The sequence below is a fragment of the Chiloscyllium plagiosum genome, unplaced genomic scaffold (genome assembly GCF_037043375.1).
Source record: "Chiloscyllium plagiosum isolate Xiang-an unplaced genomic scaffold, Cpla_swu_hap1 HiC_scaffold_8, whole genome shotgun sequence".
Classification (NCBI taxonomy): domain Eukaryota; kingdom Metazoa; phylum Chordata; class Chondrichthyes; order Orectolobiformes; family Hemiscylliidae; genus Chiloscyllium; species Chiloscyllium plagiosum.
This window is the reverse complement of record NW_028270146.1, coordinates 51,538,476-51,553,069: the sequence shown is the minus strand read 5'-3', so window position 1 is coordinate 51,553,069 and position 14,594 is coordinate 51,538,476. Positions and strand designations below refer to the sequence as shown.

The 14,594-nt window shown below is 37.8% G+C and overlaps 1 protein-coding gene across 6 annotated transcripts in view; it reads left to right on the top strand.

Annotated features, from left to right (window-relative positions):
* akt1 (AKT serine/threonine kinase 1) overlaps positions 1-13,842 on the top strand; it is a 133,614-nt gene extending 119,772 nt beyond the window's left edge. For 5 of the 6 annotated variants that reach the window (XM_087989832.1, XM_043697564.2, XM_043697565.2 and 2 more), the window contains 4 exons: positions 9,158-9,372; positions 11,441-11,528; positions 12,226-12,328; positions 12,442-13,842. In XM_087989832.1, the coding sequence (XP_087845958.1) occupies positions 9,158-9,372; positions 11,441-11,528; positions 12,226-12,328; positions 12,442-12,521 (486 nt within the window). In that variant the 3' untranslated portion in view covers positions 12,522-13,842. Of the gene's footprint in view, positions 1-9,157; positions 9,373-10,599; positions 10,684-11,440; positions 11,529-12,225; positions 12,329-12,441 lie in introns of those variants that run through there. The other variant, XR_006312763.2, reaches the window with a different exon arrangement.
* The last annotated feature ends 752 nt before the right edge of the window (positions 13,843-14,594 follow it).

Sequence of the window (14,594 nt, the reverse complement as noted above, 5' to 3'; positions counted from 1 at the left end):
ACTCAGGTGTACTAGTGGACTTTCTCTCTGGAGCCAATTGAAAAGAATTGAAAACAAAGCTGTTGTTTATTTTTAACATGAGAATTTGAGATCCATTGCTGTATTTAGGCAGTTTCTACAGATTACTATCATCATAGAATCTAATTTTAACATCTTTCTTCCAAGCCTTACTTCAGCGTTTTTGGGATTGTGTGCTTTAATCTAGGGAGCATTGATAATGCTGTTAGATTTGTCTCCTACCTTCATTTTACAGTGGAGCAATGAAAAGCAATGCTGTTGGCAGAATTAACTCTGACTAATACTTTTGTACATTGGACCACTGCAACACAACTTGATGGCTGTTCCTGCCAGTAAAGGGTTGTTAGTATGAAATGGATCAGGAACTCTGTGTTGGGATTTGAAGTGACAGCTGTGGAACTTGTAATAAAATGCACTGCAAGTCAGTATTGCAAGCACCTGAAGAGGGGGAGGGTAAGATTAATCATAATTAAGATGCATTTAATTAACCACAACATTTTTGGAAAGTTGCGTCTTTTTAATTTTCTGTTTTGTCGATAAGATTATCATGAATATTGGGTGCAGAGTGACACCTTCCAAGCAGTAGAAAAGATTCTGATTACTCTTAAAAGAGTTGATGAGTGTAGCTCCTGGAATTCTGGCTGGCAAGCAGCTGTGTTCCTCCTATACATATATGGGGCAGCTGTACAACCAGCTGTCGTTTGGTTTGAATCATTCAGGCAGGAGCTGCTGTAAATAGACCTGTGTGTAAGTAACATAATACCTGCTCAGATTCCTGTCAGCAGATGAGTTTTAGATTTCTCTACAAACCTTTTTAAGAATTAAAAATGAGCAGTTATACCAGCTAAAAATTCTATTAAGGAGGTCAATGAAATCACCCTATGAATGTATTGAGGTAATTTCAGAAGACATTTGATTCTGAACTGAAAAGAAGTGTTTTTTTTCCTTGAAATGTAAGTTTAAATTCACAGTTAACTTAATAAAAAAAACATAAAATTTCCAAACAACCTAAGGCTGCTTAGACATAATGTTACAAACCCTTACAAACCCTTACCACCTAGAACAACTAAAGCAGCATTTACTCGGCACTACTACCACTTACAATTTCTGTTCCATGGCTCACACTGTCTTGACTTGGAACTCTATTAGTTCCTTCATTGGTGCTGAGTCAAAATCCTGGGACTCATCCTTTCGAGAAGCACAATAGGTGTACCTATATCATTTGGATTTTAAAGGTTCAAAAAGGCATTTCAGCACCATCTTCTCAAGGGCAATTAAGGCTGGGCAATAAATGCCTAGCCAGCAACACTTAAATCCCATGAGAGAATAAGGAAAAAAAAAGTTCAATTGCCTGAATGAATTCAATAACCCAGCTTCTATCGGATAAACAAATACTAAATCACAAACAATTGACAAGGTGCAATTTTCAAGAGCTTACATTTTGGGATTGTTGGGTGAAAGGGTACGTTCTTGTCAGTTTTCTGATTTTCTAATAGGTCATAAACTGAGGGGCAATGAACACTTCTCACTCTGCCTGATCAAAATGTATAGAATCACTAGCTGAAATTTCTGAATGTGTTTAACTGCATGTGTGTTCATTCTGAAGTTACAATCAGTTTTAGAGAATAATTACAGCAAAAGCTGACAGCATGGTCATCATTTCTATCCTAGAATCCAGACCATTATAGGTTTAGCCCTTTATAAATTAATTGTGATAGAAGGTTTCTCAGAATGTACTGTATCTGTAATCAATGTTTATGGTGAAACCTTTATATTGCATTGTTTCAGAACCCTTCAGTTAAGTATACAACTTTTTAGGTAAATAATGGATCATTTCTATATCAAAATCCTAAGTGCAGTTTTCTTTACTTGTATAACTTTTATCACCTTCAGACCAGATGACTCTAACACTCCCATCTTTCAGCCTTACCCTTTGATGAATTCCAACTTTTCAAAAATTGTACACTTGTATGTTTTGGACTAAGGCGTGTTTGCATATCATCACTTTCTGCGCAGACCTATGTTAATTCCCAGTTCTCCCATATTTGGAATTTAAAATACTCCATTTCTCTGACAAGAGAATGGTCTCCCTCACTTTACCTCATCAATGACTTCAAAGGATTCAGCTGCTTTATTGCTACTTACATGAACTTCTTCCCTAAACCTTTCCACTTAAATTTCCTCCTTTAAGACTTCTTAAAATACAATGTTTTGGCTAAGCTTTTGGTAATCCATGTTATTCCTTTATTTGTCAGTGTCTCTTTCCTTCAAGTCTCTTTGATAAACCTTATAACATTTTTCTATACTAAAATGTGATTTATGAATGCACATCATACAAACAGAATATTACAATATTTTTAAGGCAAAGTTAAGTGTATTCTACTAACCAAGAAGATGAAAGGTTACTGGGGGCATGCAGGAATGCCGAGCTGACATTAAAATCAGTAGGGCCAAGCTCAGATTGAAATGCCAGAGGATGCAGGCCTACCTGTCTAGCCTTTCCTCATAAGGCAATCCACCCATTCCAGGCATCAGTCTAGTAAACTATTTCTGAACTGCTTTCAAAGCATTAACATCCTTCCATAACTGCAGTGACCTGTACAGTACACAGTACTCCAGTGCGATCTTGCCAATATTCTGTATAACTGAAGCATAACCTCCCTACTCTTGCATTCAATTCACCTCACAATAAAACATAACATTCTCTTAGCTTTCCTGATTGTTTGCTGTGCTTTATGCTAATCTTCTGGAATTTGTGCACTGGGACACCGAGATCTCTCTGCATCTCAGAATTCTGCAACTTTTCACAATTTAGATAATATGCTTTTTCTTACTCTTTCTGTCAAAATGGATGCTTTCACTCTTTTCTACATTACTTTCCATTTGCCAAATCTTTGCTCACTCACTTAATCCTTCAATATTCCTTTGTAAGCTCCTTATGTCCTCTTCACAACACACTTTCCTACTTTGGGTCATCAGCAAATTTAGCTTTGGTCTTGTCATCTAAATCATTTATATAAATTGTAAAATTTGAGGGTCCAGTGCTGACCCCTATGGCACACCATATGTGACATTACACCAGCCTGAAAAAGACAAATTTACTCCTACTCCTGTTAACTAGCCAATCTTCTAATCATGCCAGTAGAATCCCTATAGAACATTGAACATAGAACAATACAGCGCAGAACAAGCCCTTTGGCCCTTGATGTTGCGCTGACCTATGAACTAATCTAAGCCCATCCCCCTACACTATTCCATTATCATCCATGTGCTTAAGCAAGGATTGTTTAAAAGCCTCTAATGTGGCTGAGTTAACTACATTATCAGGCAGGGCAAAGAACTTGCCGCTGACATTTGTCTTAAACCTATCACCCCTCAATTTGTAGTTACATCCTTATATACAAGTTGATGTCATCATCCTAGGAAAAGGGCTCTCGCTGTCCACTCTTTCTAATCCTCTGATCATCTTGTATGTCTCTATTAAATCCCCTCTGAGCCTTTTTCTCTCCAATGAGAACAGAGCCAAGTCTCTCAGCCTTTCCTCATAAGACGTTTTCTCCAGACCAGGCAAGTGTGGAAACGGGCCATTGAGTCCACACTGACCCTCCGAAGAGCATCCCACCCTGACCCACCCACCAAATACCTGAAACTGTGTATTTCTCATGACCAGTCCACCAAGCTTGCACATTCCGAGACACTATTGGCAGTTTAGTGTGGCAAATCTACCTAACCTGCACATCTTTGGACTGTGGGAGAAAACCCATGCAGACATAGGGAGAATGTGCACATTCCACGTAGACAGTTGCCTGAGGTTGGAAATGAACCAAGGTCCCTGCCACTGTGAGACAGCAGCGCTAACCACCGAGCCACTTATGTCAGGAAGAAACTTCTAACAATTTCCCTATAACCAATATAAAACTGACCTTGGTTTCTGCGTCCCTCCCATTTTGAATAAAGGAGTGACATAAGTCTTGTCTGCACGGCATGGTGGCTCAGTGGTTAGCACAGCTACCTTACAGTGCCAGGGACTCGGGTTCGATTCCTGCCTCGGGCGACTGTCTGTGTGGGGTTTGCACATGCTCCACATGTCGCTTTGGTTTCCTCCGGGTGCTCTGTTTCCTCCCACAATTGAAAGATGTGCAGGTTAGGTGAATTGGCCATGCTAAATTGCTCGTAGTATTTAGGGATGTGTTGTTTAGGTGCATTAGTCAGAGGTAAATATAGGGGAATGGGTCTGGGTGGGATACTGTTCAGAGGGTCAGTGTGGACTTGTTGTGCTGAAGAGCCTGTTTCCACACTGTAGGGATTCTATATCATTTTTTAATCTAGAGGAATCTTTCATGAATCTAATGTGTTTTTGAAAATTAAAATCAATGCACTAACTATTTTTAAGACCATAGGGTGAAATCCATTAGTCCCACCCAGCAATTTGCCAACATGCAATTTTTAAAAATTACTCAATACTACTTCCTTATTTATAGTAATTTTCTTGAATTCCTCTCAACCTTCTATTCATGATTTAAATATTTCTGGGATGCTACTTGTATCTTCCTTCATGAAGACTGAAGAAAAATATCTGTCAGTTCATCTGCCATCTCCCTGTCCTCCATTGCTAACTCACTGGACTCATTTTCTGTCAGATCACCAATTACATTGCTAACTTTTGTGGCTGTTTTTATATTTTTGGCTAAATTTCTCCCTCTTTTTATTAATCTTTAAGAAATAATTTGCAGTTTTTAAAAATATTCTGTCCAGTCTTCTGACCTGCTACCAGTCTTTGCTGAATTACACATCTTTTGTTTAATGTTGTCTTTGAATTTTTTTAGTTAACCGTGGATGGTGGGTACGTCCCTTAATTTTTCTTATTGTCGGAATGTATCTATTCTGCACTTTCTGGTATGTTCCTTTAAATGTTTGCCATTCTACTTCTATTGGTCTATCCTTTATCTGAAATCACCAGTTCAATTTTCTCTAGCTCTGTTTTCATGCCTGGGTAAATCACCACTGGTTACCTTTTAATTTGGCTGTTTATGAAAATGTCTCATGGATAATCAAGAACTGAAACTTCATTGCACGTAGCAACCAAAATAAGACCCCTCAAGTAAGTACGTTAAGCCTCACAACTCAACTTGGCTGTGACCTGATTAATGCTGGAAATTTGCTACGACTCCAAATAATAGTGTCTGTCGCTGATGTCCAGGGTTTGATCCACGTGCAGCTAATGCACCTAAACAACACATCCCTAAATACTACGAGCAATTTAGTATGGCCAATTCACCTAACCTGCACATCTTTCGATTGTGGGAGGAAACAGAGCACCCGGAGGAAACCAAAGCGACATGTGGAGCATGTGCAAACCACCACGTGCAGTCTAAAACTTGCCTTCTTATTAAAGGTAGCTTCAAAGTTCTGATCCTGAGGAATTCTGGTGTTAGAACATAGAGCAAAGAAAATTACAGCACAGGAACAGGCCCTTCAGCCCTCCAAGCCTGCGCTGATCCAGGTTCATATATCTAAACCTGAAGCCTATTTTCTAAGGATCTGTATCCGTTTGCTTCCTGCCCATTCATGTATCTGTCTAGGTACATCTTAAATGATGCTATCATTCCCGCCTCAACCATCTCCGTTGGCAGTGTTCCAGGTCCCCACCACCTTCTGCTTAAAGAACTTTCCACGCGTATCTCCCTTAAACTTTTCCCCTCTCACTTTGAACTCGTGACCCCTAGTAATTTTGTTCTGCAAGCTGGGAAAAAACTTCTTGCTGTCCACCCTGTCTATACCTCTTATGATTTTGTAGACCTCAATCAGGTCCCCCCTCAACCTCTGTCTTTCTAATGAAAATAATCCTAACCTATTCAGCCTCTCTTCATAGCTAGCGCCCTCCATACCAGGCAACGTCCTGGTGAACCTCCTCTGCACCCTCTCCAAAGCATCCATGTCCTTTTGGTAATTTGGCAGCCGGAATGTTCGCAATATTCCAAATGCGGCTGAACCAAAGTCCTATACAACTGTAACATGACCTGCTAACCCTTGGACTCAATACCCTGTCCAATGAAGGAAAGAATTGGACCACTTTACTGAGCTGCATTGCAACCTTCAGGGAATGATGGACCTAAACACCCAGATCTCACTGTATGTCAAATTTCCTGAGGACTTTTCCATTTACGGTGTAGTTCACTCTTAAATTCAACTTCCAGATTGACCTCCATCTGTCATTTCTCTGCACATCTCTCCAATCTATGTATATTCTGTTGTATTCTCTGACAGTCCCCTTCACTATCTACTACTCCACTAATCTTAGTGTCATCTGCAAACTTGCTAATCAGGCAACCGATACCTTCCTCCAAGTCATTTATATATGCCAAACTTCCTTCCACTACTACTGTCTCCTGTTGTCCAGCCAGTTCTGTGTCCCAGTTGAATCCTTACACAATTTTCTCTCTTTCAAGTTTGTGGTGTGAAATTATTGATGATGTTTTAGATTCTTTCATCCGCAATACTGCAAGTCTACAACTTGCCTTCTTATTAGAGGTAGCTTCCTTGTTCCTTGTTACATTTGGCATTGACTATCTATTTGAAGATGTAGCTTTCCTGTGATTAACTCCTCAAATTATTCTACAGGGCAATAATTTGTCCTTGTGGCAATAAAGAAACCAGTTATCAAGCCGATCTCAAATTAGTTTTGTCCATGTAGCTTCGACTCCCTCTTTTCCCAGACATGGCTAATTGCTTTCAATTTCTGTAGGAATATGTTCATTTTCCTTAACAGTTTATTCCAGACAGAGCTAATGGTGCTTCTTTCAATTTATGAACAGTTATTAAAGTTCTGAAGTTTATACTATCACATACCCTTCAATTGCCCTTGTTTAAATTCAAAATCTTGGGCTCACACTTCTTTTCCTGAAACTATATATAAAATTCAATCATATTATCCTTGCTGCATTGAGTATAGTTCAGTAATTTTTCTGATCTCATTGGTAAAACCAGGTCTGCTATAGCCTGCTTCTTTGGTTGAGTGCTGGTCTAAGAAATTGTCCTGAAAGCATACAATGGATTCCTCATCTAAACTGTTTGTTCCCATATGATTTTTCTAGTCTGTGTGTCAGTTAAAATCTCCCATGACAATTGCTGTTTCCATTTGAGAAGCATCCATTATTTCTTCCTTGATACCTTGGCCTACCATGTTAGGAAGCTGTACACAATTCTCACAAATGACCTTTTGCTTTTATTATTCCTCATCTACTCAGACAGCTTCTGAATCCTGGTTTCCTAAAATTTACATCATCTCTCTCTCTATTGAGCTAATGTCACATTTATTTAACAAAGCCACTTCTTCACCTTTTTGAGCTAACTTGTGTCTCCTAAATATAACACACAGGTCATTCTGCTATAATGCACATTTCATTAATGTGTATTCGCTGTAATGGGATTGACAAATTGGGAAAACTGTTTCTAAAGCACAAACTTTTAAAACGTGAGTTGGCTGTAATGTGACTAGATCACCAATACTTTAAACAATGTTTCTAAAGTGTGACTTTTCTATAACATGGGGTTGCACAAGATCACAACCACTGCATATTAGAAGAACTTACTGTACCCACCTATATTTAGGTCCCAAACTAGGTCAACTTTCAGCCACATCTCCATAATAGCCACTGGATTGTACATATTTATCTCAGTTTGGATTACGAGTTCATCTGTTTTGCAGCTCAGTTGACTGAAAGGCCGGTTTGCATGGAGAGTGATGCACGGGTTCAATTCCCATTCAGAGTGCAGATCGCGTGAAGGCCCTGACTTCTCAAGCTCACCTTTTACCTGTGGCTTGGTATCACTTGGGTTAAAGCACTATCAGTCATCTCTGTCTAATGAAACAGTAGCCTATGGTCTGCTAGGTCAATGGCAAATTAACCTTTACTTGGTTTTGAATGCTACGTGCCTTAACTATTTTCCTTTATTACTTTTGTAACCTATAATCTTATCTGAAGATTTGCTATTCGAATTCTCTGTCCCTTGCTGCCAGTATCCGTTTATCATTTTGTACATTAATTCCTTCCTCTGTTGCCTTTTCCCTTTATTTTTATTTTACCACTCCCTTGGGGGAGTTTTTGCTACTGCTGTTGGGGAGGTTTTAAACTAATGTGCCAGGAGACTGGGAACCAGAAGAGAAAACAAGTAGGCAGCGAGGTGGAGACTGGAGACTGTAAGAATCATGAAGATAGTATTAATAAAGGGAAGAGTAGGCAGAGAGCAGATGAGCTCAAAAGAACTGGTGGCCTGAAATGCATCCACTTTAATGCAAAGAGTATAGTGTGTAAGGCAGAAGAACTTTTGGCTTGGATTGGTGCCTGGGAGTGTGACATTATTACAATCACACAAACTTGATTTGTTTTTATTAGAAAGAAGAAGATTGAGGGGGACCTGATTGAGATTTACAAAATCATGAAGGGTATAGACAGGGTGGATAGAGATGAGCTTTTTCCCAGAGTGAGGGATTTATTCATTCTCAGCCCATGCACAGTCTGCGTCTTTGATTGGGTTATCTGTTCTCACTAGACAGCAGATCCAATGGACATTATGTCTCAACCCTCAGTTTGTTCCTACATCCATGTATGTTATTGCTTTTCATTGTACCGTTGTCTCCACACACACTTGGTCATCTCTTATAATTTTCTTTCCATTTTCTTCCCAAACCTAGTGCGTATAAAGCACTCAAAGAGATTTGTAATATGAGCGGTGCTATAGAAGTATAAAGTAAATATGAGGATATTAAATGAACAATCAGGTTATTTTAGGGATGATAAAAGGTTCATAATTTTTTATCAGGTAGTTTTTGTTTTTGGAAATGTTTGTTGATAAGCCATGGTACAAAGGTTTCCCAGTCATTGTACAATGAATGCAGATTGTTTATATAGTTACCAAAATAAGTGCACTTGTAGCGAATGGAGTACCTAACTGTTCATTGGTTGGCACTTCCTTCCTGGCCATGATGTGATTCAAAGTGAGCAATTCTTATAAAAGCTGAAAATAATATCTGAATTGTTCACACTTTTATAGTAGTGCTTGATCATTCAGATGATCTTACAACTAATCATATTTATTGCTATAATGTATACCACATGTTCATTTTCATGTGTTTCAGGTTTTAGAGGATAATGACTATGGGCGCGCTGTAGACTGGTGGGGTCTTGGAGTTGTGATGTATGAAATGATGTGTGGCCGCCTTCCCTTCTACAATCAGGATCATGAAAAGCTGTTTGAACTCATTCTAATGGAAGAGATCAAATTTCCACGTACTTTGTCACCTGAAGCCAAATCTCTTCTTTCTGGGTTGTTGAAGAAAGATCCCAAACAAAGGTGTGTGTTGGCTTTCTCTGGGTTGTAGAAGGGATATAATTACAAATAATTGCACCAGCAATGTTTGCAAGTCTGAGCAGTGCTTGAATACTGTTAGAGGATGCAAGCTGATACTATCAAAATTTAAATTTTGGTTCAGAAATTGGTACATGTTTTTAGCACATGCTTTTGAAATTTCATCACTATACTTATCCAGATATTCTTTACCAGATAAGAATATCCTCTGCCATTTTAATGTATGTTACCTGTAGAACTAGGTTTTACTGACGAGAGAAAGGCCATTTGGATTAAAGTCTCATTTACCTGCTGAGGTGGATGTAAATGGTTCTATTTGCAATATCTTGAAGTGCATTAATTCTGGCCAGCATTTCCGCTGGCAACGATTTTATCCTTAGGTGTTACTAGTGAAACAGGTAATCTGACGTTGCTGTTTGGTGTCTACAAATTGAACTTACAAGTTGCTACACTTTGAAGAATTTTGGGCATCCTAATGATTAGATTAGATTACAGTGTGGAAACAGGCCCTTCGGCCCAACAAGTCGACATGGACCCGCCGAAGTGAAACCCACCCATACCCCTACATTTACCCCTTACCTAACACTACGGGCAATTTAGTATGGCCAATTCACCTGACCCTGCACATCTTTGGAATGTGGGAGGAAACCGGAGCACCCGGAGGAAACCCACGCAGACACGGGGAGAACGTGCAAACTCCACACAGTCAGTTGCCTGAGGCGGGAATTGAACCCGGGTCTCTGGCGCTGTGAGGCAGCAGTGCTAACCACTGTGCCACCGTGCCGCCCACATGATCATAGACATGTTATAAACAAATTGCAATGTTTTTCTACTCACACCTAAGATCTGGAAGCAGTTCCTTGATTTGGCTTTGAAAGTCTTTAGCAATGAATTAACTTTAGCTAAATATTTGATAGTGTAAAACAATGACATTTCAAATTATTTATCATTCACTTACTTTGTAAAGAATTCCACATCAGGCATAACATGAAGATATATAATACTAAATAACTGTAAATGTTGCTAATTATGTGTACTAGTTTTGATCAGTTCACTGTATTCCATTCATTTTTATACTTGCCTTAAAAAAAACTTTCAATAAAATATATTTTGTGTACTTGCGCATTAAGTGATTAATAAGGCAGAAATATTTCAAGTTACTACGTTTTCTTTTACAAAACCCATCTATTTTAGTTTTTGTTTTGTTCTTAGTTCTTCCATGGTGCATACCATTACCTGGCCAGGCTGCTGACTTTGAATCACCTTCAGTAGCATCTTGCTACTGAATATTCTCTGGTACTGTTATCTTATAATTCTGCGCAGTGGAGTGATTTACCCAGTGATGATGAGTGGGACTAGTTTTGTAAACTATTGAATGGCTGTATTTGCTTTTGTGGAGATAAACTGAAATTGCTGCAGAATAATTTGTCATTGCCTCTGCCCATTTGGCTTGGTTTATGGTACTTATTGAGAAATTGAGCTGCACATCAGGATTTGAATACTCAATTTCAGCTAAGATTCTGATGTAGCATAGAAGGTTACTGTGCTTTGAGAAACGCTACACTTGAGACACAAGTTATTAAACCAAGGTCCAACATATAGATTTTCAATAACTGATTTTAAATACGAGCAAAGGCACCCAGTGTTGTGGCTGATATTATTTTTTTCCTGTTAATTGATCCAAAACAAAGCAGAAGAACCAGTCACTCATCTCTGTTATCTCAGGATAATACTCATATGTTTGCTTATAGTCATTAAACTTCAATTGACGTAATTAATTGTATGAAGTGATGTGAGATGTATAATGTAATTATGATTTCGTAATATGTTGGAAATTGGCATTGTTGAATCTGTGAGACTTTAACATGGTGATATAATTTACAACAAAATAACTCAAATTCATTTCAGACTAAATACTTTCATGTATGTGCATTTTTGAATATTATTTGCCTTAGGCCAATTTTATTTCTTTTTGCATCCGAGATAGAAAAATATTTCAATGTACATGTTTTAAGACCATTATGTAAATGCAAGATGTTGCATTTCTCACTAGGTTGGGTGGTGGCTATGATGATGCAAAGGAAGTAATGCAAGACAAATTCTTTGCTGGAATCAAGTGGCAAGATGTCTATCAGAAAAAGGTGATGAAATATATTTAAGTTGATCTAGTTTGTACTACAGGTGCAGAACTTACTGAATAAAATTGGTCTGAATGTATTCATTTACGGAGAGGCTTAACTTGCACTGAATAAGTCTTTCAACACTGAATTTAAAATTGTAATACGCAGGAACTGCAGATGTAAACCCTGCATCCTATCAATGACCACACTGCACTATTTTGTTTAATCCTACTGTTTTTTTTCTCTGTTATCCAGTCGTTCTTTATACCTCTTCTAGTTGTTGACTACTTTGTTCTCACTGCACCATCATTTCATGCATTCTGGGGAAAGGAGTTTGGAAGGTGAGAATGTGCGGTAAATCCAATTTGGGAAGTTGGCTATAGTACCACTCAACCACCCTGTTACAGTAGGGGTATTCTTCATAGGGTGGGGCTTAGCTATATTGTTGATACTTTACATATGGCGGTGCTGTACCTGAATAAGGAATGTTGCTAATAGTTTCTTGAAAATGAAGGTATTCCACTTCCCAAAACCAGCATCACTAATATTGGTAAATGTGAAAAAACAGGAAGTCAATGATGTATTTAATAAACCCACTTTGTGTTTCCGTGACACTGCTGCACAAACAAATGATCACTTTTTATTCCAGTATAATCTTCAATTTGAGTTTTTTTTATTGTGAGCTCAATGAAATAATAACATTTTGTATATTCAACAGCTAATTCCACCATTTAAGCCTCAAGTGACATCTGAGATGGACACAAGATATTTTGATGAAGAATTTACAGCACAAACAATAACAATCACTCCACCTGATCGAGGTACTCATTACTTTTCTAACAATAGCCGATTACATTGTTCCAAAAAAGTTTAGTCAAATTTTTGAAAACACAGCACTTGTCTGCTATACTGATGAGGCTCTTGTGTTGAACAGATGGCAGCATGGAATCCATAGATAATGAGAGAAGACCACACTTTCCCCAGTTTTCTTACTCAGCCAGTGGAAGGGACTGAACTCAACTGCCTTAAAAAATGAATAAAGGAAATTGGATCAAATTTTTAAGGACTTATAATGAGGAATGAGCATGAGAGGTTATCAGTATCATCTGGTTGGTTTTTGGTGATTTGGACAACAATGTTTGCTGTTTCAAGAAAGTCTTCATTTGTGATATATTGGAATGTGAGCTGCTACTTAAACTGAAATATTGTTTCCTGTACACTGAACTAATTTTAAATGAGCAATCATGGGAGCATGCATTTGGAATACAGGGGTACCATTTTGATTGACAGGACAGTGGAAACTGATATTTTGAATGGAACACATCCTTTATTATCGCTACATATTTATGGTCATTGGGTGCACCCAATTGATCAGAAAGAATTAAAATTCTATTTCAGTAAAATGCTCATTATGCTTGGTTCCTTGCAAATTATTTTCATACCTATAAACATATGGAATGATCTATCCAATCTATTGCCAACAAGTGCAAGATCTAACTAAGATAATAGTGCAAAAAGTAAATCTGTTAAGTCAGAAATAGCTCATTAAGCACTACAGGCCCAATATACATTACTGTAAAGGTGAACTGTACTCTGGAATCCAACCAGAGCTTCGGCTACAATTCGTTTACCTATCTACAACGTGTAAACATCAAATTGCCTCAGTGAGGCATGATAATATCTTCAGCGTGGGAACTTTGCTGCAGTGTATGAGGAGAAATTGAAATCTAGAACAATTGTTTGCATTTCAGTGTTCAGCTTCTTACTAACTGAAATACATTCCACATATTATCTTGTTTATATGTAATAAACATGCCATTTCTTTGATGCTTCCTAGGCATCTTTGGATTTTGCTTTCACAGTTTGGTAACACTATTTATCATTTTTTTAAAAATTTAAATCAATTATGTCAATACACCAAATTTAATGCTTGATCATGAATGTTGAGGATGTTTGTTTCCGGATGTTATTGTCCTAAATGGAGCAGAAAAATATCTATCATACTGTATTCAAATTGTAATGAATCAGTTCAGTCATCAGTTACATTCCCTTGAGATTGCTCACATCATTCTCGCTCATCTACATGGAAATTGCAGGATTGAACTGGTACCCAATGCACTATTTGTGAGTAAATGCTCTACAAATGACTGTATTTTAAACACTCAGTAGTTCCTTCTTTTCACTTGGCATTTGGTGGATCAAAGATAACTACTTTAATTAGGTATTGGTAAACAAAACCAGTTACCGCTATTTTGTACACTTGTAGCATTTTTACATATATAATGTGACAATTTCCTTTGAACATGAATAAATAAAAGAGATATAACACCTGAAACCTATACTCATTGTATGTTATACATTGACCATGCATTTTATTTTAGCTATGGGCAAAGAAAATTACTGTTTAACCTTCTCATTCTTGGAATGGCAGGCTTTTACTAGAAGGGGTTACACAATGATCAGCACTAGGGCCCGCTTGTTCAGTCTATATAAACTATTTGAATGTTGGGGACCATTTATAATGCTTCCAAATGTTCTGATGACACAAAACAAGGGTGGGAACATACGTTATGAGTAGGCTGCAGGAGACTTCAAGTGGATTTGAACATGGCAGTTGAACTATCATGTTGTCACAATACAGTTAAAATATGGACTTCAAACATCTGATTTTAATAGTTGAGGCCTTCATAATGGTTTTAAAAAGGAAGGAAAATGGACTTAAATTAATTATCTTGAAGTATAAATACATCAACTGCAGAAATTTGCACCATAGGTTAGCAAGCATTAAAAAATACACAAATTAAGCACCAGGCTTTATTTCTCAAGGGATAGAATTGAAAAGTAGAGGAATTATCCTACATCAAATGGTATGCTGTAGCCTACATCACATGTAGGCTACAGCATACCATTTTGGTTTCCGTATTGTATAAAACAACCATACAGGCACTAGTGTGCAGGGAAAATTAACTAAGGCAGTGCTGAAGCTATTAGGGTGTATGTATCAGCAAAGGTTGTGAGTAGACATATAGGAAATCTTTAAAATTATTAAAAGTTTTAATGGAGTTGATATGGAATGAGTGTTTCCTC